Source organism: Gigantopelta aegis, chromosome 9 (assembly GCF_016097555.1).
Source record: "Gigantopelta aegis isolate Gae_Host chromosome 9, Gae_host_genome, whole genome shotgun sequence".
In the NCBI taxonomy this organism is placed as follows: domain Eukaryota; kingdom Metazoa; phylum Mollusca; class Gastropoda; order Neomphalida; family Peltospiridae; genus Gigantopelta; species Gigantopelta aegis.
In genome coordinates this window covers 75,950,343-75,977,982 of record NC_054707.1, presented here as the reverse complement: position 1 = coordinate 75,977,982, position 27,640 = coordinate 75,950,343, and the positions used below count along the sequence as shown (strand labels likewise).

General features: G+C 38.7%; 2 protein-coding genes across 2 annotated transcripts; both read left to right on the top strand.

Annotated features, from left to right (window-relative positions):
• The first annotated feature begins 1,309 nt into the window (after positions 1–1,309).
• LOC121381856 lies at positions 1,310–5,222 on the top strand. Its single transcript, XM_041511228.1, has one exon. It carries the CDS (start codon positions 2,205–2,207, stop codon positions 3,744–3,746), a length of 1,542 nt encoding a protein of 513 aa, XP_041367162.1. The 5' UTR covers positions 1,310–2,204; the 3' UTR covers positions 3,747–5,222.
• A 17,744-nt stretch (positions 5,223–22,966) lies between these two features.
• LOC121381762 lies at positions 22,967–23,578 on the top strand. The gene has a single exon (XM_041511112.1). The coding sequence runs from the start codon at positions 22,967–22,969 to the stop codon at positions 23,576–23,578; it is 612 nt and encodes a 203-aa protein (XP_041367046.1).
• The last annotated feature ends 4,062 nt before the right edge of the window (positions 23,579–27,640 follow it).

Sequence of the window (27,640 nt, the reverse complement as noted above, 5' to 3'; positions counted from 1 at the left end):
AAACATATGCGTCTGGTATTACACCGCTAAACATATGCGTCTGGTATTAAATCACTAAACATATGCATCTGGTATTACACCACTAAACATATGCGTCTGGTATTAAATCACTAAACATATTCGTCTGATATTAAACCACTAAACATATGCGTCTGGTATTAAACGACTAAACATATGCGTCTGGTATTACACCATTAAACATATGCGTCTGGCATTAAACCACTAAAAATATGCATCTAGTATAACACCATTAAAAATATGCGTCTGGTATTAAACCACTAAACATATGCGTCTGGTATTAAACAACTAAACAGACGCGTCTGGTATTAAACAACTAAACAGATGCGTCTGGTATTAAACAACTAAACAGATGCGTCTGGTATTACACCACTAAACAGATGCGTCTGATATTAAACAACTAAACAGATGCATCTGGTATTAAACAACTAAACAGATGCGTCTGGTATTACACCAATAAACAAATGCGTCTGGTATTAAACAACTAAACAGATGCGCCTGGTATTAAACAACTAAACAGACGCGTCTGGTATTAAACAACTAAACAGATGCGTCTGGTATTAAACAACTAAACAGATGCGTCTGGTATTACACCACTAAACAGATGCGTCTGATATTAAACAACTAAACAGATGCGTCTGGTATTAAACAACTAAACAGATGCGTCTGGTATTACACCACTAAAGAGATGCGTCTGGTATTAAACAACTAAACAGATGCGTCTGGTATTATTACATCAGTAAACATATGCGATACATGTTCAGAATGCCAAGCGCTTGCCAGTCACTCGCTAGATTAGTTTTGGGACTAAAAGTTATTTGAATGCGATAAGATAGGACCAAAATTGTCTAAATAGCTATCAGAATTGGTTTTCTACTTCTGTAAGCTGTGGCGAACAAGCTTCAATCTGTCAAAACGGTTATGAAATAATGGCAGGCCTACAAGAACTATGCATAAAGGGCATGTTGAAACAGTTTTTTTGCCTATATTCCAAGGTAAATACATCAGCCCCCTACACCCCCAACAAATTGAAACAAACTACTGTCCCCCCCCCCCCTCTCTCTCTCTCTCTCTCTCTCTCTCTCTCTCTCTCTCTCTCTCTCTCTCTCTCTCTCCTATATCTCTTTCTCATCATTAAATTTTATCGTCTGCTTACAACAAGCTAGACGGCGGCGCGTGCTCTTTTGTCGTGACGCAGCATGGTGCGGTGCTCAGTGGACCTTTACCTGGGATCAATCGACTTAACTAGTTCTCGTGAAAACACAAACTGTTTCAAACGCGGCGGGATCACTCGATTCAAAAGTAAATACATCTAAAAAGCAACATTTTATGTTAGGCAGCCTTTTTTTTCTCTTCTCCTTCGAACAGCGAGACGTACCATACGCCGCAAGGAACTGGGGCTTTATTACAAATAACTTTCTGGAAACCTCTTCATACGAATAGAAGACGTTATATTGTTGCATGTAATAGATACAGTAGCCAAATATAACAAAACGGAGGGAAATAAAGAAGAAAACCGTGCAATAACAGCAGCAAATATTTTAGCGATGGAAGATACGGTTGCTTACGGTCCTTATCGGCATTATTTATTGTAAACCAACTTGTGCTTAACGGATTGTGGAGTCTACTCTGGTGTTCAACTCGAACAATAATACACAAGCACGCATGTGATACAGTACCCGTCTTTGGATTAAGATAGCTAACATCTACGCAACAGATATCCACAAGCAATCATAGAGATGAATGGAGTATGTATGAAATGTGAACACAGATACAAGTTTCTTTGAGGTGCACTAAATACACACGCTAAGGCATTAATCCCCCTGACAGACGACGGGCAGAGGTCAGCTGTGTTAAATGTCACATTCTGTCCAATGGGAAAATGAGCTGCGGTGGTACAAGCCAATGATAATGACAGGACATGGACGGGCATATATTGTATCACATTGGTTTTCATTTATCTCAGTTTTATGTCGGTGATAATTCGTCATTGTCAAAAAAAGGTGTGAAGGCTTTGACAATTACTACAATGAAACTAATTTATGGGGACGGAAAACCCAACATCGCCTGTTCTTTACGATCGGAGACTTGTTGTGTGGTGGGGTTTTTTTAAACTGCAGAATTGTAAAGATGTTTCAACATAGTGACATGCAGGTTTTATTTGTGTTAATATATGACCATTAACAATGGATGTGTACTCCAGCGAAGATGATTTTAATAACGACCCTCATAGGTGTTTCTTGACAATAACGGCGCCTTGTGGAGCTTCCCATATGATGAAACAATCGCTGTTTCCTCTGTTGGAGTGGATAGATCCAGCGCTTGTCACGATACGAATCCAGGAATCGGCAAGCATCCACAAGACAGCAGACGTGAGTTTTTCAGAAGACAAACCTGAGACAACAGTTAAGAACAATAGTCTCTGTACGCCATCTCTTGCCGTCATATTGTTTCTGACAGGGAAAGGAAACTTCGGTTGTCAACGGATGCAGAAGTGTTTCCTGGACAACAGGTCGTGGCGACGACATCATTCGATTGAGCTGTCCCACAAATGGTCTGAGACCCTAGCTGGACGACAGGACTTTTACAGCCTATTTAACCATTCCCCGTTGTGGTGTATCAACGAGTCGTACGGCAAGCCCGAGGTTCTGCGCTTCACGATATTTGTTAAGAATTTCACTTCCATGGTGGAGTTCTACAGGATCGTGACGGAGACCGAGATGGAGAGTCAGAAACCCGGCTTTTGCATCTTCCCGTTATACCAGCAGCCAGGATTGCACATAGAATTGTGCTTGAAGCACCACAAACGACTAAGGCCTTATTCAGTACCGACATCTTACCTCACGTTTAAAACACGGAATATAAAAGCGCTGAAGGATTCCCTTGGTGTGACTGTTACGGAAATCAAGAGGCATCAGTACAGAGTTGTGGACCCTGATGGGAACGGTATTATCGTGTGTGATGTCGCCTCCAAATACCAGACCCCCACGACGTCTGTCGACAACGCTAACCTCAGTGCAAACACGTTTGACGTCACTAACGATAAAAGCACGTGCGACAACCACGATCGTGATTCGGGTCGATTTTCGGATAGTGACGTATGTGACAGTGACGTAGCAGCATCTGTGGAGAAGCTTTACAGGCTAGAGCACGTGCTAAATGGACGTCACTGTGGAGATTATATCGACTGTCTGGTGTACCAACAGGAAAAGGATGGACGAAATACTCCTACTAACTGTGCAATATCAGACAAACTGTGCAGGAGCTGTAGAAGGGATATATCACATAATTGCTGTCTTACTACCTCAGACTCCACGTGCGTGTGCAATAGCAATAAGGATTGTGTGTATTCTCCGGAAGGATATATCGACATGGTATTTAAAAATAAAGCATTATCGGCTATAATGAAACAATCAACTCAAATCCGGACAATGCCAACGACTTGTTCTGAAATGGCAGGCAATAGGTGCTGCAGTAATGTAATAAAACTTGAACAAAGGTTTGAAAATGTGACAAAATCTACATCTGTCTGTAGTACAGTCAACAAAGCTCCTACAAGCGGCGTAGCAGTGAACCAACACCAGTCTCTGCAAACTGTGGGACCCAGTGAGCTGTCTACAAAAAATGTAAAGGGTGAAGAAGTCCGTTCTCAAATGACATCATCATCATCATCATCATCATCATCATCTAGACGAAACACCCGTTTCCAGACACCTGTGTTTCTCTAAATGTGTTTACATTATGCAGACCACTATAGTACATGTATAGAGACACGTGTAATAATACGCCCAGTATGACGGGGTGAGATATCATAGATTATCTTACGACTGTATCGTTCAATAATGAAGCAGTATCAAGGGTCAGCGTTTTGGAAAAAACCATACTCGACATAGCGTGTGTTTACTTAGATTAACGAACCTTAGCAAAAGGTGGGTACTGAGTTAAAGCAAAATTTAAACAAAATGGTATATTTCTTTATGCCCCGAGGCATCGGGTTTCAGGAGAATCTAGACGTGTTTGCTTAATAATGTCTTTGTTGGTCGACTCGACACGTTTATTCAGATGTCGACCTTTTAAAGGTATTAGCTGAATAGAGGTACGCTAACCGACACCTAAAAAAAAAAAAATATATATATATACAGACACCAAGGGATGGTGTTTGTTTATAAGGTGTGGAAGTAACCACTGTTTGACAGCTGCTTAAATGTTTTTTTATTTTGACAAATTGTTATGTTTTTTAGAGTCTGACCTCACCAGTAATTTGTTTTTTGAAGGAAGGAAGGAAGAAAGGAAAATGTTTGATTTAACGACGCACTCAACATATTTTATTTACGGTTATATGGCGTCGGACATATGGTGAAGGACCACACAGATATTGAGGGAGGAAACCCGCTGTCGCCACTTCATGAGCTACTCTTTTTCGATTAACTACAAGGGATCTTTTATATGCAACATCCCATAGACATGATAGCACATACCACGGCCTTTGATGTACCAGTCGTGGTACACGGGCTGGAGCGAGAGGTAGCTCAATAAGCCCACTGACGGGGATCGATCCCAAACCGACCGCGCATCAAGCGAGCGCGTTACCACTGGGCTAAGTCTCGCCCCCTTTGTTTTTTTCCCTAACTTATCTTTATGGGGAGCCATTTAAAATATATCCATAATTAGTATTGCTATTTAATCCTTTTGCAGTACTTTAATTAAAACAAAAATCACATTCCTTTTTGTGGCGGTGCAAGAAAAATGAAATCTCTTCTGATAGTGTGACGCTTTAATTATTTATTCTGAATTTGTCAGTCTTTAATTCTCCTGATAGTGTGACTCTTTAATTATTTATTCTGAATTTGTCAATCTTTAATTGTTCTGATAGTGTGAATCTTTAATTCTGCTCAATGTGTCAGTCTCTTTAATTCTCCTGGTAGCGTGAATACAGCGAGCGTCCTTACTATTCTAATGAAATATTTCTAACAAGGTACAACATATACAAAAATAGCAAATCCTTCAACAAACCCCCTCCCCATCTTTATGCGTTTTCCTGAATCTGACTGAATATGATATATAATCATACATTTACCAACTACTTAGAAGTAAATTTTATATTCATCACTGTTTATTTTATTTTATATTACTATCATTGTCATACAATTGTAATAAAGCTTTTTACATCAACTAGCTGCAGTGGTTGCAGCCAATAAAAATACAGTTTATTATTATTATTATTATTATTTTGTTTTCTTTAACGTTTGTTTTTATCATTTCATTTTACTTAATTTATTTTCTTGCATGTATCTATTAGACCGGCCTCGGTGGCATCGTGGTTAGGCCATCGGTCTACAGGCTGGTAGGTACTAGGTTCGGATCCCAGTCGAGGCATGGGATTTTTAATCCAGATACTGACTCCAAACCCTGAGTGAGTGCTCCACAAGGCTCAGTGGGTAGGTGTAAACCACTTGCACCGACCAGCGATCCATAGCTGGCTCAACAAAGACCATGGTTTGTGCTATCCCGCCTGTGGGAAGCGCAAATAAAAGATCCCTTGCTGCTAATCAGAAAGAGTAGCCCATGTAGTGGCGACAGCGGGGTTCCTCTCAAAATCTGTGTGGTCCTTAACCATATGTCTGACGCCATATAACCGTAAATAAAATGTGTTGAGTGCGTCGTTAAATAAAACATTTCTTTCTTCTTTTTTTTGTATCTATTAGCGAAACTATTGTTGCACATCACAGTTTACACTTGCAAAGAAAAGAAAAGGAATATTTTTAACAACTCCTCGGCACATTTTAAACAACAGCTTTTTGGTATCTAACATAGTGTTTTTAAGTATTTGTCGATATGGAGAATAGAAAACCAGGTGCATCACATAAAAAGCAGCATACACTAAATGACTAGTTGATATGCACTTTAAAAAAACCCTTTTTTTTAATAGTGATTTCAAGTCGTGTTTTCCAACAAAGTAGTAGATATACTGCAAAAAGGGTCTGCATTAAAAAAAAGGAGTCATGTCCACCCCATGGATCCGCAACTAAAATTTTCCCAGGTCATAAACGAGCTTATTATTTGTGTAGGCAAAATGCAAGATGACGTTTGGGTGCAGTGGCGTAGCGTGGGTTGCCAGCGCCCGGGGCAAAGCAAGTATTGCGCCCCCTAACCAGTGGACCGTTAGCACTCCCCGAGTCCCTTCCACCAGTCATTTTGCGCCCAGGGCAACCGCCCCGGTGGCCCTTCCCATGCTACGCCACTGTTCGGGTGTATTTTGGGTGAGGTGGGTTTTTTTTTTTTTTTTTTTTTTTTGTCTTAGACAACTTTCACCCCAATCAAAATAATAGTCAGTTGACCAGGCAGTCATTTGTGCATGGATATATCTTTTGTTTCTAAATATGGTACAGTGCGTCAAATATAAGTTTTAAAATAATACATTTGATAGCAGGGGCGGATCTAGACATTTGTAAAGGGGAGAGGGTGTCACAGAATTGTAATAGGAGCAAGCTGAGCAAGGAAAATGAGCCGAGGTCCGAAATATTCGTAATGAAGACAAGAAGAGACGCGTTTTCAGGACAGTTTACCACACACCCATATCCAGACCACGGTACGGCCCTGCGTTTAATGGGAGCTGGTACAGGAAATAGGTACTGGGGAAAAATATCGTCTGTTTTTTTGCTGCATACATCTGCATATTTTTTTTTTAACGACACCACTAAAACACATTGATTTATTATTCATCGGCTATTCGATGTCAAATATTTGGTAATTCTGACAAGTAGTTGTTAGAGGAAACCCGCTACATTTGTTTCCTAATGCAGCAAGCGATCTTTTGTATCCGCTTTCCCAGTTGGAAAGCACATACCACGGCCTTTGACCAGCTGTGATGCACTGGTTGGAACCAGAAGAAAAACAAATCAGTTGAATGGATCCACCGATGTGGTTCGATCCTGTGACACTGGCACCTCAAGCGAGCACTCAACCGAGCTAAATCTCGCCCTGAGTGGATCACATGAGATAGGTAACAAAATTGGCTATCACTGGATCACTAAAGGGAGTTAATTTGTTAAACACTTTACAAAAACCAAAAGTGTGACCATTTTATGAATTATCGAAGTGGTTGTAGCAATTTACGTGTGCGACTAGTTGTGGTCGAGGGCACTCTTATATTTACGTCTAACTTTACTAGTAACTTACGTTTAAACTTCTTTGTTAAATGCTCTTCAGTCGTAGATTTACGTTCATGTGCAAAACGTAGCTTACGATGTTTAGTGAAATTGGCTCCAGGGCCCCGTTTTACAAAGCGAGCTTAGCGCTAAGATCACCTTAAATGCATAGCTACTGTATACACTTAAGGTGATCGTGGCACTAAGATCGCTTCCACACGATACGACGGCCGATCGTGACAAAACAAACATTACGATTCCATCGGTTACTATGCACTCGGCTGTTCTAGTGCCAGGCACCCGTACGTATGGCGTCGCCTTTATTGGTATCGGGTTCCACCACTGGGAATTAGGATTTATTACCCATATGGGCAGAGAAAAGTGGGAAAAAAAACAAAACAAAAAAAACAACCCCAAAACATTTCTTCCCCTAAATACGTTTTGACGTCATAAACACTGTAGGCGGTTAATTGTGTGTAAGAATAGCTTCCATGGTGGGAGTCATGTCATAAACAGTACTTCACTGTAGGCGGTTAATTGTGTGTAAAAATAGCTTCCATGGTGGAAGTCATGTCATAAACAGTACTTCACTGTAGGCGGTTAATTGTGTGTAAGAATAGCTTCCATGGTGGGAGTCATGTCATAAACAGTACTTCACTGTAGGCGGTTAATTGTGTGTAAGAATAGCTTCCATGGTGGGAGTCACGTCATAAACAGTACTTCACTGTAGGCGGTTAATTGTGTGTAAGAATAGCTTCCATGGTGGGAGTCACGTCATAAACAGTACTTCACTGTAGGCGGTTAATTGTGTGTAAGAATAGCTTCCATGGTGGGAGTCACGTCATAAACAGTACTTCACTGTAGGCGGTTAATTGTGTGTAAGAATAGCTTCCATGGTGGGAGTCACGTCATAAACAGTACTTCACTGTAGGCGGTTAATTGTGTGTAAGAATAGCTTCCATGGTGGGAGTCACGTCATAAACAGTACTTCACTGTAGGCGGTTAATTGTGTGTAAGAATAGCTTCCATGGTGGGAGTCATGTCATAAACAGTACTTCACTGTAGGCGGTTAATTGTGTGTAAGAATAGCTTCCATGGTGGGAGTCATGTCATAAACAGTACTTCACTGTAGGCGGTTAATTGTGTGTAAGAATAGCTTCCATGGTGGAAGTCACGTCATAAACAGTACTTCCCTGTAGGCGGTTAATTGTGTGTAAGAATAGCTTCCATGGTGGGAGTCACGTCATAAACAGTACTTCACTGTAGGCGGTTAATTGTGTGTAAGAATAGCTTCCATGGTGGGAGTCATGTCAATTCAATTTGCAATTCAATTCAATTAATTGATCAATTTTCAATTCAATTCAAATAATTAATCAATATGCTCCAGTCAACAACTAACTTAAGTCATCAGCGATACGTAACGTCACGGCTATGACGCAACGCTGCCTCTTGCTCTCAACTTGCAAGCTTATTTTCAACAACAGTATCGTTCGAAAATCTTCCATAAAATGATAAATATTCAAAATGTGTAATAAATATAATACCCAACTCGCTTCTCAGCCATACCGTTTATCTTGCACTCGTGAATTGATGTTGTTCTTCACGAGTGCAAGATAAACGGTATGGCCGAGTAGCGAGTTCAGTATTCTCTAATGGTTCAACCTTCCTTAAATGCCTGGGCCCGGTTCACAGCATAGTTAAATTAACCCTGGGTAAGTCTAATATTTTCCATTTAAACATTTTAAAGTTTGTTTGTTGTTTGTTTTGTTTAACGACACCACTGGAGCATATTTATTAATTAAGTATCGGCTAGTGGATGTCAAACAGTTGGCAATTATGTCATGGCATTAGGGCCGTAGCTAGCGAGGGGTGGGAGGGGGGGGGGGGGGACTGAGTAGTTAAAAACTCCTTAAACGGTTAAGAAGAGAATTTTCTTTAAATTTCTATACTTTTTTCCGGCCCTGATATACCACGGCCTTTGACCAGTTGTGGTACACCGGTTGGAACAAACAACAAACCCCTCCCCCCCCCCAACAACACTCCCCCAAAAATTAAAAAATTAAAAATCCCATTCGAAGTGGTTCGATCCTGTGAAGCAAGCACATCAAGCGAGCACTGAGCTGAGCTGAATCCCGTCTGTCACGGTGATCCTATAATACCCGTAACTGAATAAAACACGATTATCCAAATATCTCCCCGAACTGTATATCTATTAGATCTCTCTGTATCGGGCAGTCTAATACCCGAGTGGCTTGGCTCTAGGTATAATCAGAGATAAGATCTTATATAAATATAGTATATGTAGCACGTTTAATTCACTAGAAAACACAACAAAACTCAATACACTTTGGAATCTGTATTAACACTACGCTGACAAATGTACTTGCCGCAGTAGTTAATTAACAACAACAATATGATAACAACCCAGAGCTAATCACTTAATTAGTTAATCACTAGGTGTCTAGTTTACACAATATTCTAATCACTTCACCGTGTCAAATATGATTTATATCTCATCTCGTGAAGTTTGGAATCATATCACACTCGTCGCGCAAAAAAACATGAAATATCCTCTATTTATTTAACGACACACTCAACACATTTTATTTACGGTTACATGGCGTCGCTCATATCGTTAAGGATATAATAAATGAAGACATATAATGTCGAAACGATTTAGAACAACCAAAGGTATCCATACATAATCAAATTTAAAGTTTCTTTTGTATTTGTGCAAAAACAAATGGGACGGTGTGACGGAACATACTCTTATCTTTTCGCCTGTGGCGATGTTAATTGTTTTAGAGGGCCGTGTGCAGCTTGGTTACGTAATACCTCCGCGCGACCGTACCTCCAAATACACACCCAGACCAGGTGTGGAGGCCATGTGGCCAGTAGTTACGTAATAACTCCGGTATTGCGGTTTTACGACAGTGGTTTCTGGCGAACTAGGCGACAGTAAGTCTGACCATCTAAGAAAATATACCGTCTCTGGGAGTTGTGGAACCATCACATGATAGGTGAGGTACCGCATTGTGCCACCAGGCGATATTCGCCGTCTCTGAGATTTTTGAATAAACAGATAGGATTTAAAAAATATCGCCAGAAACCACGGTCGTAAAACCGCACTACCGGAGTTAACATTGTAGGAATTAAACTGTATTAACGTCTGCCATTCAAAACTATTAAACACCTATCTTTATTATGGTTTCAATATACAATTTGACATAGGATAACAGCTATAAACACATTTTAAAATAAAATAAAATACGTTGATTCTAATATGTTTCAAGAAAGTTTTAAAAAATGTTGTTGCTGTTGTTTTCTTCTACCTTCTTTCACTCTTTATTTCTATTTCTAATATTCTTTTTCATAGTCGCCAGAGCATTTTCCCTTCAATTATATAAAGCCTTTGCTTTGCTAATATCCTGTTTTACAGTGTCACGTGAAACCTATCTGTTTAATCTTAATATCGAATATTATGCATGTGTGCATACGTCAGTGAGCATTTCTCGCGCTCTTTGTGTTGCTTTTCGTTTATCTTCGTCTTCATGCCTATTATTCCTCCTCTCTCACTCACTCACACACACACACACACACACACACACACACACACACACACACACACACACACACACACACACACACACACACACACACACACACACACACACACACACACACACACACACACACACGCACATGGATATGTACTATACATATATTATTTAGTAAAAGCTTTATAGTCTTGAGTGTATAGCTTTAGTTATGTATTATTTATGTATATACATGTACAATAATACAATGAATACAATGTACAGCAATGATTTGACCTTGCTTATGTTTCTAGGAACAGTTGGTAATGCCAGGGTTGGGGTCCCTGATATCACTACCTTACAGTCATGCTATAAAATGATATACACATAATATGAATACATAGGGTACATTTCAACTGTCCAAAACCCCCCCCAAAACCCCCCCCCAACCCCCCCCCCCACAAAAACAAACAAACAAACAACAACAACCCGTGTATTTCTATCATTCTATCCACAGCATTAGTTGTAATCCATGTAAAAATGCGCAGTGATTCGTTTGTAACCCTATATAGATGATTTTGTTCGCTTTAATTTAGAGATTGAATGATTTAAACAACAAACATGACAGAAAGTTGACATCTTTCAACAGAACGCACCTTTTACCTAGGGGCAAGATTTAGGACTATTTTACAAATAATCACTTGAGAGTGATGTGGGATTAGAGAAATCTTGTTTGCAATAAATAATTTGTCTTACGCAGAAAATATTGATTACACGTAAAGTCTAATTCCTTTTGATGCCGCACTAAACCGGAAAGTCATATATCACACTCCGCAAAACCAAAAGACCAGCTGAGATTTATAATTAACACATACTAAGGCCAAACAAAATAAATTTCTGGTCTCTGGTCAGCGCGCGCATCGATTTTGATCTCGCGCGCATTAACGTTTTTTTTTCTTCAAATTTCCCGCGGTATGACGTCGATTTTTGTAGGAGTAACCTGTTGGTTGTACAGAACCCCCGGTGCTACTGTTTAAGGTCTCACTACACAGATCACACAGTTCCTAATTGTGACACAAGTTATGGTTCACATATTCACTTCTAGGAAATGGTGAAGAATTAAAACAATATGTATGTTTAATGGTAAGCCTTCTGGCTGTATTTTGCCCATGTTATTTTGTAATATTGTGCATCGACCTTTTGGGACATAGGTGTATAGTGCAAGAGACAGCCGGAGTGAATCGGTTAATGAACCACCTGTCAGGACCGGTACTACAGCTAGATGCGGTCATATTATAAAAAAAACCTAAGACGGAAATGTTCTTAATTCTGGAGTGAAAATAAATGTTTATATAATGTATGTTCGCAATGGTGTATGTTGCAGGTGCTAACGAGAATCCGTTCTATTGGCAATCGTCATTTGAAGTTGGGCAATTTAACATGGGTTTCAATGGCAGATGACATCTGTGTAGTGAGACTTTAGGAAATGTTTTAGGATACGAAGGCAAAGGAGGGGACACCATGGCCACTGAGGATGGTCCAAGGCAGATGAGGAAGAAGTAAAAAACTAAATATAACACCTTTCCTACAAGCAAAAAAAAAAAAAAGAAGAAAAAAAAAAGCCGCATCGCCGCATCAGTTGTGGAACTTTGTTCTGACCGAATATATAGTGATCGGAAGTAATCCCAGAATCTCAGTTTTCTGTTATGTTGATCGCTCTGTATACAGGTGTCACGGGGATCCTATAATACCCTAACTGAATAAAACACGATTATCCAAATATTTCTCCTAACTGTATATCTATTAGATCTCTCTGTATCGGGCAGTCTATACCCGAGTGGCCCGGCTCTAGGAGTGATCAGAGATAAGATCCGATATATATATATATATATATATATATATATATATATATATATATATATATATATATATATATATATTAGATATATATATATATATACTACTCAAAAGAATTTAAGGGTCAGACGATATTTTCTACATTATTTTCTGAATGTCAATTATATTAGCTAGACCATAATGTCACGCATGGTATTGTTCCATTTTGACGAAAGTGGGTCTAAGCAACTCATAAATGAATTAAAATCCACTGTCATTGACACTGTCGACTAGTTCTAATGGCGAAAACATGCTTACATTTGCACATAAATTAGGGCGAAAGCGAAAGGTCTGCTAAGTGCCCATAACTTGCTTTTTCACAAAGCGCTTCATTTGCACGCTTTGCACGTGTATTCCATGTTCCCAATGCTGAATTTCCGTATAATTGGAGCTTGCGTTCGTGTACGGTGCACACTCCAAATTCGACAATGGTACGACTTCAACTGACTATCGAAGATCGAGGAAGGGCTATTGCTTGGCTTCTGGATGGCAATACGCAAAGAAATGTTGCTCTGAGACTTGGTGTCAGTCAGAGTGTCGTTGGCCGACTGTGGCAACGGTACCAAGCAACGAATTCTGTTCGAAATCGTCCACGTTCGGGAAGACCCCGAAGCACTACAAATAGAGAGGACCGCTGCATCACCAATATGGCTCTACGTCAACGCACAACCACTGCACGCCGATTACGTGACAATCTGCGGACTGCGACTGGAACTCGAGTGTCTGATCAAACCATACGCAGTCGTCTGAGAGCCAATAATCTACGCTGCCGTCGCCAGGCTGTTCGACCACCACTCCTACCAGTCACAGAACGGCCAGACGTCACTGGTGCACGCTTCATCTGCGGTGGCAACGTGTTCAGTGGGGTCGAGTGATGTTCACTGACGAGTCCAGGTTTAGTCTCCAGTTCAACGACGGTCGGGTTCGTGTCTACAGACGTCCTGGGGAGCGCTTCGCTGACGTTAACGTTAGACAACGTCACCGGTTCGGTGGTGGCAGCGTCATGGTGTGGGGCGGCATCTCTATCCACCACAGGACCCCCCTTCTATGTGGTGGATGGCAATCTGAATGGAATCCGCTATCTGAATGAGATTATCCGGCCGTTGGTTCTCCCAGGCCTTCAGCAGATTGGAGGCGGGGCAATTCTGCAGGATGACAATGCCAGAACCCACCGCGCCAGGGTGGTAACGGACTTTCTCAGACAACAAGGTATCGCCAGGATGGATTAGCCAGCATATTCGCCTGACTTGGCCCCAACAGAGAACGCCTGGGACGAATTAGGCAGGAGAGTTCGGGATAACCATGCCCCTCCGGCCAACCTTCATGATCTGGGTCAACTTCTTATGGCAGAGTGGCAGGCCATTCCCCAAGAGTTCTTCAGACGTTTGATCAACAGCATGAGGCAACGATGTGTCGAGTGTATTCGCGCCAGGGGTGGATTCACACTATTAAACGAATGTTCTAATGTGTAAAATCCATGTTTGACAACCTTCAACTTTGACAGCATGTCATGTGACTTTCTTGTATACAGTGACGTTTATTTGTGGTGTTTTGTAAATATGGAACAATAAATAAAAAATTTGGTATAGTTTACATCATCAATCTAATACACTCTGAAACTTATTTGGTTATAAATTTTTGACCCTTAAATTCTTTTGAGTAGTAATATATATATATATATATATATATATATATATATATATATATATATATATATATATATATATGTAGCACGTTTAGTTCAATAGAAAACACAACAAAACACAATACACTTTGGAATCTGTATTAACACTACGCTGACAAATGTACTTGCCGCAGTAGTTAATTAACAATATAATAAAAGAAAGAAGTGTTTTATTTAACGACGCACTCAACACATTTTATTTATGGTTATATGGCGTCAGACATATGGTTAAGGACCACACAGATTTTTTTAGAGGAAACCCGCTGTCGCCACATAGGCTACTCTTTTACGACAGGCAGCAAGGGATCTTTTATTTGCGCTTCCCACAGGTAGGATAGCACAAACCATGGCCTTTGTTGAACCAGTTATGGATCACTGGTCGGTGCAAGTGGTTTACACCTACCCACTGAGCCTTGCGGAGCACTCACTCAGGGTTTGGAGTCGGTATCTGGATTAAAAATTCCATGCCTCGACTGGGATCCGAACCCAGTACCTACCAGCCTGTAGACCAACAATATAATAACAACCCAAAGCTAATCACTTAATTAGTTAATCACTAGGTGTCTAGTTTACACAATATTCTAATCACTTCACCGTGATACAACACATACACGTGTGATAATTGAGAAACGCTGCCAGGGGAACTTAATTAGGGAATTACAACTATTCCTAACTGGTTAATTTTTAAGTAACCCTTAAATACTCATTCAGTAACCTTGTAATACAGAATTAATACTAGTACATATCACAATAAAGACAATAACCTACAGTTTACCTAGATCATCTAGGATGACCGGCTAAGCTTTATCTTACCAAATACTCATAAAAATATTAGAACAGTGAAGCCTACAATTTACTTTGTCAGATTACCGGAGACACTGTCTAAAGAATATTGGTATAATACAGTATTAAAATATTTAAAGTCACATCAATCACATCAAGGTTATACAACAGAGCAGAAATATATATTTACCAAGTCCGGTCTGAACTAATATATATATTTCGTTCAGTTGGACCACGTCCGTTCCCCTGGATACTTCCAGTGTTTCTCCTCGATATCCAATGTTTCTCCTCGATATCTCTAAAATCCTATCTATTTATTCAAAAATCTCAAGAGACGGCGAATATCGCCTGGGGGCACAACGCGGTACCTCACCTATTATGTGAGATTTCCTTACAAGCCTAGTCTGGTCGTCGCCTAGTTCGCGAGAGATACCATGGTCGCGCGAAGGTATTATGTAACCACTCTCCACATGACCTCCACAACTGGTCTAAGTGCATATTGGGACGCAGGAATACCACCATCGCACGGGGGTATTACGTAACCAGGCTGCACACAGCCCTCTAAAACAACTAACATCGTCACAGGCGAAAAGATAAGAGCATGTTCCGTCACAACAGGTCTAACGGCTTATATTATTAGGTTAGGTAATTGTATTTACATTTATTACCCATATGGGCTCAAATATACCGGGTAATATTTTTTCGATCTCTGCACAGTGTGCAGATTGCTCTACAGCCACTGATTGGCTGGCTTAAAAATCACGATGTTTGGTTGGTTGCTTGTCATGTCCGGAACTTCACTTTCAATCATATAATGTTTCCATTCATGAGTCAGATTACACATACGTTATACGATATACAAAGATTTACAAAAACAAATGGACTCACTTGTTTCGTAAACATGAAATGGTATATTTTCATAAGCAGCGGCTTTAGTAATATATAAAAATAATTATTTTCAAATGCAAATACAGTCGTATTATTTTGTACTGTAAACATTTGGCTCTAAAAAGAACGCCGTTATGCTATGACGTCACTTACATTACGTCATGTAATGTGCGTAAGATTATATGACGTAATGGCTGATGGCTTTGTTGTAGAATGCAGAGGAATTTTTACAGTAAAAATCAGTTAAAATTGACAATGGGTAATAAAGAGAATAACCAACTCGCTACAAGGAGTTACGAATTATCTGTCCCTCGTGAATGAATGTTGTAAAACCCTCGCCAAAGGCTCGGGTTTACAACATTCATTCACTCGGGACAGATAATTCATAATTCCTCGTAGCTCGTTAGTTATTCTCTAAGCCTCTATCCGAAAAAAGGTTCAGGCACGACAACAACTATATTATTGATTTTTACTACTGATGATAACTGTCAGCCACCTTTGTCAAAAACATCTTTTGATACTTCTTTGTGTAGAGATGCGATTTTTTTTTTTATTGTGTGTAGGTAGCAGTACACCAAGTAATATCTCACCGGATCAGTTTGAAATTCACCCAACTTTTCATTCCACAGTTACTGCTGCCAGTCCTGTCATTTGTGCTACCTGTGACAGTGTTTATTGTTATAAAATATTATTTATCAGGGGCCTATTTCACAAACATCGTAAGTTTACGACTACGAATACCAGACATACCTTTGCAAGTGTTTAACATCTATTTCACGAAGAAGTTTACATCATTACAGAAAAATTAAGCATTTTGAGAACAAAAAAAAAAAGAAAACAAAAAGAAAATAAAAGAAATGTGTACTTTTAACTATACTCTTCAAAAAAGGTAGGGGAACCTGAAATATTAAAACATACGTTTTGACCACAGACATCCTTGCAAAGAACGTCAGGTCTGTTTATCAACACACCGAAACACATTACATAGTTTGCACATGCATCACCCACATGCATCACCCAGTTGCCCGTATACGTGCGTGGGGCGTCATTCTCGATTTTGATAATTTCCACGAATGGTCCATTAATCACTGTGGAACATTATTTCTGTCAATCGTTGTGACGGTACATGCTCTTAATTTCTTTTCGCCTGTGGCGATATTAATTGTGTTAGGGGGCCGTGTGCAGTTCATTGCACTTAGCCGGGTGGGCAACTTGTTACGTAATACTTCTGCGCGACAGTCCTCGATCGGTACGCCTAATACACACCCAGAGCAGGTGTGGGAGCCATGTGGCCAGTAGTTACGTAATACCTCTGCGAGTGCGGTTTTTACAACCGTGATTTGGCGACGATGGCGTCAGTACGTCTGGCGATCAAAGAGAAAAATGCGTCTCTGGGAGAGGTGGAATATCAGATGATAGGGGGAAGACCGCCTTGTACCCCCAGGCGAATTTCTGATTTTATAATAAATAGCTAGTTTTTAGAGATATCTGGGAGAACCAAAAAGGAAGGTATCCCGAGGGAACGTGTCCGTCCGGACTGGTAAATATATTATTTCTGCTCTGTTGTATAACCTTGATGTGATTGATGTGACTTAATATTTAATACTGTATTATACCAATATTCTTTAGACAGTGTCTTCGGTCATCTGACGAAGTAAATCGTAGACTTTTGTTCTAATATTATACGAGTATTTGGTAATATAAAGCTTAGACAGTCATCCTAGAAGACCTAGGTAAACTGTAGGTTATTGTCTTTATTGTGATAGGTACCAGTATTAATTCTGTGTTACAAGGTTACTGAATGAGTAGTTAAGGGTTAATTAAAAATTAACCAGTTAGGAATAGTGTTGAAATTCCTTTATTAAATTAAGTTCTCCTGGCAGCGTTTCTCAATTATCACACGTTACTGAACGAGTAGTAAGGGTTAATTAAAAATTAACCAGTTAGGAATAGAGTGGTAATTCCTTTATTAATTAACTTCTCCTAGAAGCGTTTCTCAATTATCACACGTGTGGGTGTTGTGTCACGGTGAAATGATTCGCATATTGTGTAAACTAGGCTCCTAGAGATTAACTAATTAAGTGATCAGTTCTGGGTTGTTATTATTGTGGTTATTAATTAACTACTACGGCTGTACATTTGTCAGCGTAGGTTAATACAGATTCCAAAGTGTATTGTGTTTTTGTTGTGTTTTCTAGTGAACTAAACGTTCTATAATAATATATACTTTATATAATATCGTATCTCTGATCATACCTAGAGTCGAGCCAAAGCGGTTTTGAACTGCCTGTTACAGAGAGATCTAATAGATATACAGTTAGGAGAGATATTTTGATAATCTTGTTTTATTCAGTTACGGGTATTATAGAATCCCCGTGACAGAGTTTTCATTCCGTTGATCATACTGATAAAACGTCAACGTTCAAATTTCACTTCTGACCCCAGTTGTCCTTCAAGATCTTTGGTGGTCATAAAACCTACTGATTGCACATGTCTGGGAATGGTGTACGTCTTTCACAGGAGCTCCGACACTTTTTTCAAAATATAACTAAATATTTCTTTTGAGACGTGAAAGTACCAGAAATGCAGCTAAGAAGAGTGATTTGTAAGTCTGTGATAGAAGAGTATTACATACTGTGGAAATGAACCGTATATTAATCTAATATATTTGCGAATGACTTTTTAAACAAGCTGACATATGTGCATTTGTAACCGTCCTAAATCTAGAACAATAATACCATCAACGAGGACGGAACGGCCACGAGTGAGCGTCAATCTCCCTTCATCCCTCAACAAGTGAATGTTGACAGGAGATGGAGGCGCCCTCACGGGCGCTCATCCACGCAGATTCGAAATTCATCCGGATGCCGTAATTACTACATGTAATAAAACACAAAACACCAATTGAAATAATAATATTTAGTACATAATTATCAAAACACAAAACATAACATATAATCGCAGTGTTCACTGTCGAATGTATTAAATAACAACTACAGTAAATTACGACCACCCCAGCCCCAATTAACCTAACATTTACTCATACGGTTTTACCTACCAACCCAATCACGTTCCCAGCGGAAGACCCCGAACACTCGTCGCTAACCGCTTTTATTTGTCTCTCTCTCACTGCAGTGCAGCCGTCTCCCATTGGCTGGAGATCACTGCCCTCGTAATGCACGTGCGACCGTATAATGCACATAATGAAATGCATTGCAGCCAGTAAAAATAACCCAGACTTTCCACTAGTCTTATTTCATTACAGACAATAATAGACTTTCCACTGGTCTGTTACACATTCACCACACAAAGAATAGCCAATCAATGCATAAAATGTACTAAACTTTGTGAGATTATAGCGAACTACTAATATTTCTTAGCATGAGAATATCGAAATCGCGATTTGCACATATTTTCAATTAACTGTGTTTGCCAATATAACAGCCATTTTGAAAACCAGTGACATGTCGGTGAGTAGTGTTCTCGGCGAAGCTAGTGTAGTAATGCACGGAAGCCCAAGCTCAAGCGGACAGTTTTCACAGGTAAATGCTCAAGTTCAAGTTCTTTACTGCGTTAAGTTTTCCAACTTATCAGCATTATAACAATGAAATACAATATTATGTACAATAGTGCGGAACAATGGTGGAGAATGACTTACATAAATACATACACATATACCGATAAAACAATCCATCTATATCTATATATAAACAATCGGCAATATGGGTTACACAAATATAGATATATTAAGTTGTTTGTAGTGATAGCATATCCCTCATTTTGTTCGCCTGTAGTAAGTATTTGCCAAGGTTATTTATCTCCTTATTGTTTGTAGTTGACAATAGCTGTATTAGTTTAAAAGCACTGGGGTTCTTGAAGTAGTATTTCTTAATAAATCTATTTCTTAAAGTTTCGTATCGTGGACACTGAAGAATAAAATGAAACTCATCCTCAATCTCATTAATATTACATAATGTACATACTCTTTGTGTTCATCGATATTTTTGTACCTACCAGCTTGAATATTTAGCCTGTGTGCACAAATTTTCATTTTCGTTATTTCTTTTATATTACGTAAATCAATTGGCTTCGTCAGATATGTTTGTAATTGATATTCCTTTATTAAGTGTTTATATAGTGATCCTTTTGGCGACGCTGTTATTAAACTGTAGGATTTTTGTTTAAATACATCAAATATTCTTTCTTTAATTATGTAATAAAAACAGATATGGGTATGGGTCGATTTCCACATATCACTTAGCCCAAGCGTATCTAATTCCTGCTTAATATTCGTTAGCCAAATATCTCCATACTCATACATTTCCTCGTACACAGCTTTTAGAATGCAATTACTGGTACTACCAAGGTTTATCCAATATTTAACAATTCTCAGCTTTCTTATAATAGCTAGTGAAAATCGTCCCAATTCTCTATAAACAAAGTAATTACAAGTTCTATTATGTAAAACCAATGAACGTTTACAGAATTGTATATGCACTTTCTCAATGTCGTGTGCTGAGTGAAAACCCCAGACTTCCGATCCATAATTAAGAACACTATTTACATAAGTATCAAATACTGCTAACTTCGTTTCAGTATTAAAATAGTTCTTATTACAAATATTCATGATCCAGTATTGTGCTTTACGTCCTTGTTCTGCCAGTCTTTTCTGTGCCCGATTAAATTTACCATTATAACTTAGTAACAATCCAAGATAGTTAAATTCGTCTACTACCTCCAACTGGTGACGCTCATAATCCCATTTCTCGTTATCTTTAAGTTTACCCCCATTTCTAAAGACTACTATTTTCGTTTTATTTGTATTAACGGTTAGATCCCATTTTGTGGTGTAATATTCAAGGGTATTTAACATAGACCGTAACCCTTCTGGCGTCTCGGAAAGAAGTACCATGTCATCAGCATACATTAGCAGAAATATGTTTAACATTTGTATTTCAATATGTGGACAATTGTCTGATATGAATTGCATTTCACAATCATTTACATACATAGAAAATAATATTGGTGATAACACCTCACCTTACAATAAACGGTTTACACACACGAAATACTCAGAAATTACGTTATTATATTTCACACAGCATTTAACGTTTTCATATAAAGATCTTATAACTGCCAACATTTTGCCTTCTATGCCCTGTTTAATTAGCTTGTACCACAAATTTTGTCTATTTATAAAATCAAAAGCCTTTTTATAGTCTACAAAGCAGCAATATAATCGTTTCTTATTTTTCAGTGCTCGATTTATCAAAAACTGTAATATAAAAATAGCATCAACTGTGGACATATGTTTTCTGAAACCAAACTGCGCATCAGAAATAACGTTATTTTCTTCATCCAATTTTAGAAGCCTGTCATTTAAAATAGAAGTGAACAGTTTTCCCAAACAGCTGACCAGGGTTATACCTCTATGGTTGTCGCGGTCGTTCTTATCACCTTTCTTAAAAACTGGGACGATGCAACCTACTGCCCAGCTTTTGGGGAAATATCCCGCTTTAAAAATGCCATTGAACAATAAAAGTAAACATGGCATTAAAACACCTACACAATTAATAAAATATTCATTTAAAACATTGTCATGACCACAAGCTTTATTCTTCTGCAACTTATATATTGCATTGGCTATTTCGTCATCCGTGATTTCACTATCCAGTAAATTGTCATTAGTGTCACTAGTACTGTTATCAAAACTGGATAAAAAATCGTCAATCTCATTATTAATATTTGGTTCATTCGAAGCAAGGTTACTAAAATGTACGAAAAACTCGTCATTTGTCAAGTCAGATTTTATTCTTTGCTTACGTTTTTGAAAGTGTTTGTAGAATTTCCTAGGGTTACGTCTCCTTAAGTAATTAAGCATATTACCCTGTTGAGATTTGTATTTTCGTTTAAGTTTATATTGCAGTGTCTTTTATATTTGTTTAGCACGAACAAGCTCAGTTCTATTCATATTATTTTTATTTGCATTAAACTTTTGTATGGCTTTTCTGTATTCAAAATAGCGTTTCCTGCACAACTCATTAAACCAAGGCTTATCGTCATGACTAATGGCGTCTTTCAATGTTTTCTTTGGATTTGCTTTGTTAACTGTAACTGAACAATAAGGCTGTATGATACAAACATGCAGCCGTCATTAACACCAGTCATGATTGAACAAATGAACACAGATGCTATTCAATCATGAATAACACGACAGCTGCCACAGACACCGCTCACACAAAGTGCAAACGCATACCCAGTACCATCTTCATAAATCAAGGCTAATATTCGTTCCTCGTATTCAGCCTTGATACATGTAGTCAAAATTACTGATATCTACTACTAGCGCCCTCTATTGGAAGAAAATTTGTAACACCGATTATGTCCCTTACACGATGACATCGCTGACCAATCACAGCATCGGTAACATGTGACAATCTTGAAAGCAATATCAAAAATTAACCGCCGAAACCTTTTTTTTAACATATCGTGACAAACACAACACGTTTCCACGGACGCTGACGCTGCCATCTTTGTTTACAATAACAAGGGAATCTATAAGGAGCGTTGCGATTCGTTGCAATCAGATCTCATCGCATCCAATGCAATTTAAGCATTTTGTGGCACGATTTCTTGACGACATGTATCAAGGCTGAATACGAGGAAGGAATATTAGCCTTGATTTATGAAGATGACCCAGTACCAACCGCACCTCCTCAGTGGATAACCGGCCTATACGATCAAATGGCGCAACTCACTCTGACTACTGCAGAAATATATAAACGAACTGAACGATTGCAAACAATTGAAACTAAAATCAGTACCATCGAGTACTCGCTGGTGAATCTTCGCACAACTCTTGATACCGCAACTGAATTCATAAATAAAGTTGAAAACAGTTGTGAATTCATCAGCAATACTTTTGATAAGCTAAACAATGATAACAGTGAGCTGAAACGATCGTTGAGCAACGCAGAAAGACCATAAATGCAGTAAACGACGACTTGCATGGCATGTCTCGGTGCCTCTTCGACTTGCAAGATGAAAACCGACACCTAAACGATGAAATATTGCACCTCCAAACAAGGTCGAAGCGATTCAACTTACTCTTCTCTGGGATCGTACACCATGGCCAAGAGGAAAACACAGAAGATATGTTAAAAGCTTTTATTAAAAAAGAATTGGAGATCACAGAAGACGTTCCAATTCAGGTCACACACAGGTTAGGACCATTCCGTGAATCCCAAAACAGACATAGAACAATTGTGGCGCATTTCCAAAACCTAAAAGATAAAGACAAAATAAAGAACGCTGCCAAAAAACTTGCAAGAAAACCTTTCGGCATAAATGATCAGTTTCCTCGGGAAATTGCCGAACGAAGAAAACGACTATATCCGGTTTTCAGAGAAGTAAGAATGAATAATAAGAAAGCAGTTCTCAAAGTGGACAGATTATATATCAATGGCAGAGAATACCTCCCCGAAAACCCTTGGGAGCGAAGACCGCAAGAAAATAACGAGCCAAGAACATATTACAAAACCACGCCAGAAAGTGCCAAAGCCCCACCCAGAAAGAGAAACAAAGTCGTCACACCAAAAAAATATACCAACATTCGAGGACAATAACCCATACACAGTACTCGCCAGCGAACACTTCAGCTAGGACAGTCGTGGAGCGATACAACACGTAGACACCTGGGTTAACGAACTCGTAAATGGGGAACATAGCTGTCACATACTCACTGTTAAAATCTGCAAGGGGAAATTTGAACAAATAGTTGACATAAGAAATACAGCTTGTGAACTTACTTCTACATTAACTATACTTGATACAGCATCACAAAGAAAGGTATATACTAGCGACGTGCTCTCCAATTCCAGTGTGTATCCACCCAAAATGAGATCTTGTATTGATATGTGTAGTACAGTTAATGAAACTGTGTCGAATGTAACTGTCTTGTACAGATGTACAGTCCAATATGTATTTCAGTGATGTGTCCCCCGATCCAAGTATGTGTATCGATATGTGTAGTGCAGTTAGTGAACCTGTGTCGAATGTAACTGTCTTGTACAGATGTACAATCCAATATGTATTTCAGTGATGTGTCCCCCGATCCAAGTATGTGTATCGATATGTGTAGTACAGTTAGTGAACCTGTGTCGAATATACCTGTCTTGTACAGATGTACAATCTAATATATATTTCAGTGATGTGTCCCCCGATACAAGTATGTGTATTGATATGTGTAGTACAGTTAGTGAACCTCTGTCGAATGTAACTGTCTTGTACAGATGTACAATCTAATATGTATTTCAGTGATGTGTCCCCCGATCCAAGTATGTGTATCGATATGTGTAGTACAGTTAGTGAACCTGTGTCGAATGTAACTGTCTTGTACAGATGTACAATCCAATATGTATTTCAGTGATGTGTCCCCCGATCCAAGTATGTGTATCGATATGTGTAGTACAGTTAGTGAACCTGTGTCGAATGTAACTGTCTTGTACAGATGTACAATCCAATATGTATTTCAGTGATGTGTCCCCCGATCCAAGTATGTGTATCGATATGTGTAGTACAGTTAGTGAACCTATGTCGAATGTAACTGTCTTGTACAGATGTACAATCCAATATGTATTTCAGTGATGTGTCCCCCGATCCAAGTATGTGTATCGATATGTGTAGTACAGTTAGTGAACCTATGTCGAATGTAACTGTCTTGTACAGATGTACAATCCAATATGTATTTCAGTGATGTGTCCCCCGATCCAAGTATGTGTATCGATATGTGTAGTACAGTTAGTGAACCTGTGTCGAATGTAACTGTCTTGTACAGATGTACAATCTAATATGTATTTCAGTGATGTGTCCCCCGATCCAAGTATGTGTATTGATATGTGTAGTACAGTTAGTGAACCTCTGTCGAATGTAACTGTCTTGTACAGATGTACAATCTAATATGTATTTCAGTGATGTGTCCCCCGATCCAAGTATGTGTATCGATATGTGTAGTACAGTTAGTGAACCTGTGTCGAATGTAACTGTCTTGTACAGATGTACAATCCAATATGTATTTCAGTGATGTGTCCCCCGATCCAAGTATGTGTATCGATATGTGTAGTACAGTTAGTGAACCTGTGTCGAATGTAACTGTCTTGTACAGATGTACAATCCAATATGTATTTCAGTGATGTGTCCCCCGATCCAAGTATGTGTATCGATATGTGTAGTACAGTTAGTGAACCTATGTCGAATGTAACTGTCTTGTACAGATGTACAATCTAATATGTATTTCAGCGATGTGTCCCCCGATCCAAGTATGTGTATCGATATGTGTAGTACAGTTAGTGAACCTATGTCAAATGTAACTGTCTTGTACAGATGTACAATCCAATATGTATTTCAGTGATGTGCACCCCGATCCAAATGTATATACACCACAAAAGTTGTATGCAAGACAAATGTTGTCTTGTATTGATATATGTAGTACAGTTTGTGAACCTTCTAATGTATCTCAGCCGTGTACAGAATTACACTTTAATATGTATTCCAATGATGTGCCCTCGAAACCAAGTTTGTATATACCAGAAACGTTACGTTGTACTGATATATGCGCTACAGGTATTGAACCTGTGTCCAATATAACTCAGCCTTGTACAGAACTCCATAGAAAACCATTTACCTATGATATAGTAAGTAAGTTAAGTGTGTATGAACCATAACCTATGCTCTCTGTAGAAATACCTACAGGTTTTAAAACCATTGAAGATATTTACATTGCGGAGTCACCATTTAAATCAAATCACGTGTTACCAAGTAGTCAATTAACGTTCTTGAGTTTAAATATGTGCGGTCTGCGAAGCAAACTTCATATCCCAGAATTTGTAGATTTTGTATCAAAATATGATCTATTTTGTCTCACTGAACCTAAAACTGACGAACCGGACTGTATATCAAACTTTATACTAGGCTACAAGTTTGACCTTAATAACAAGAAAAGAAAGCTACATCCATCGGGTGGAATAGCCATTGGTATAAAATATTCACTGGTTACCTGTGTTGACTTTAGTTTTACAAATAGCTCTGAGTATATCTCTTGGTTTAGCATACCACTCACTAGGTCAGGCCTCACTGAGAAACTAACAGTCGGTGTAGTATATATACCTCCTATCGGGTCACCATATTATAAACAATTATACATTTGATATTAATGAAAATGAGATAACGGAATGCACCGAAATAGGTAATCCAATACTTCTTTTAGGCGATTTTAATGCAAGGACAAAATGTGCCCCTGACTACATTATAACTGACACAGACACGAGAACATTGGATATTATCGAAAATGAAATGGTAGATTTCTTAAACGACGTGCCCAAATTAGAATCGATTAATGTACCTATTGATAGATCAAGTCAGGACACAGGAAAAATAAATAGTCATGGCATTAAGCTGCTGAATATATGTAAATCATATAACCTTTGTATCCTAAACGGTAGAGTAGGAAGTGACAAACATATCGGAAAGGTTACTGGAAAAGATTGTAGTCTGGTAGATTATATCATTGGCACCTGTCACATATTCAAAATGGCAAACAGTTTTCAGACAAATGAATATGATACACCTTTCTCAGACATTCATTGCCCTGTAACGCTTAGCATTAGTACCACACCGACAACAGGTGGGCACGACACTACCGATGACATGTCATCACTAACTCACATAAACAAACGAAAATGGGAACCTGATAAAGCTACGGTATTCAAAAATAATATCAATCAAGACAAACTTGAAAACATGCACTTAATCCTTAACAACGATTCTGTCGAGATACAAGCGCGAGTTGACGCAGCAACCGAGGCTTTGAAAGACGTATTTTTTGATGCTGCGGTAAAGACATTTGGCCAAACTCGTACACACACACAAGAAGGGCGACCATCCCATTCGAAAAATCGTTTTTGCTTCGGGGAAATCTTCTATATGCAGAATCCTTCGCGGTAAATACCATATAGCAAAATCCACATACCCAAAACATAGAACCACTTGTAATAGACTTAGTTTAATAAATGCAAGCAAATCTTATAAAAAATGTTTATCAAGAGAACGTAGAGCTCACAAATTTAAAATGGAAAAACAAATGCGAAACTTAAGGTCCAACAACCCAAAAGCGTTTTATAAGCTGCTTAAGCCCACAAACACCGAGGATAACTTGCCACCATTAGAACATTTCCATGATTTCTTCCATGACCTAAACTTTGGAAATCCAGAGGAAAATAATGGCGAAATACATATGGAAGACATTGATTTAGAAACAATAAATGCATTAAATAGAAGAATCGATGAACAAGAAATACTGTTAGCAATTAAAAAAAAAAAAAAAAGGAAAGTCACCTGGAATAGACAATATTAAAAACGAGTATATCAAGACAACTTCTGTCATTATGCTAACAGTTTTCGTCAAATGAATGACTTAAAGGAATTATCAAACCTATTTATAAAAATAAAGGAGATCGTAAAGCACCAGAAAATTATAGACCCATAACTTTACTGTAGCTCTAAACTATTCACCTCGATTCTAAATACACGATTAAATGAATTTATTGAAGATAATAATATCCTGAGCGAAGCCCAGACTGCATTCCGAAAAGATTATTCTACCACTGACCATTTATTTAATATTCATGTCA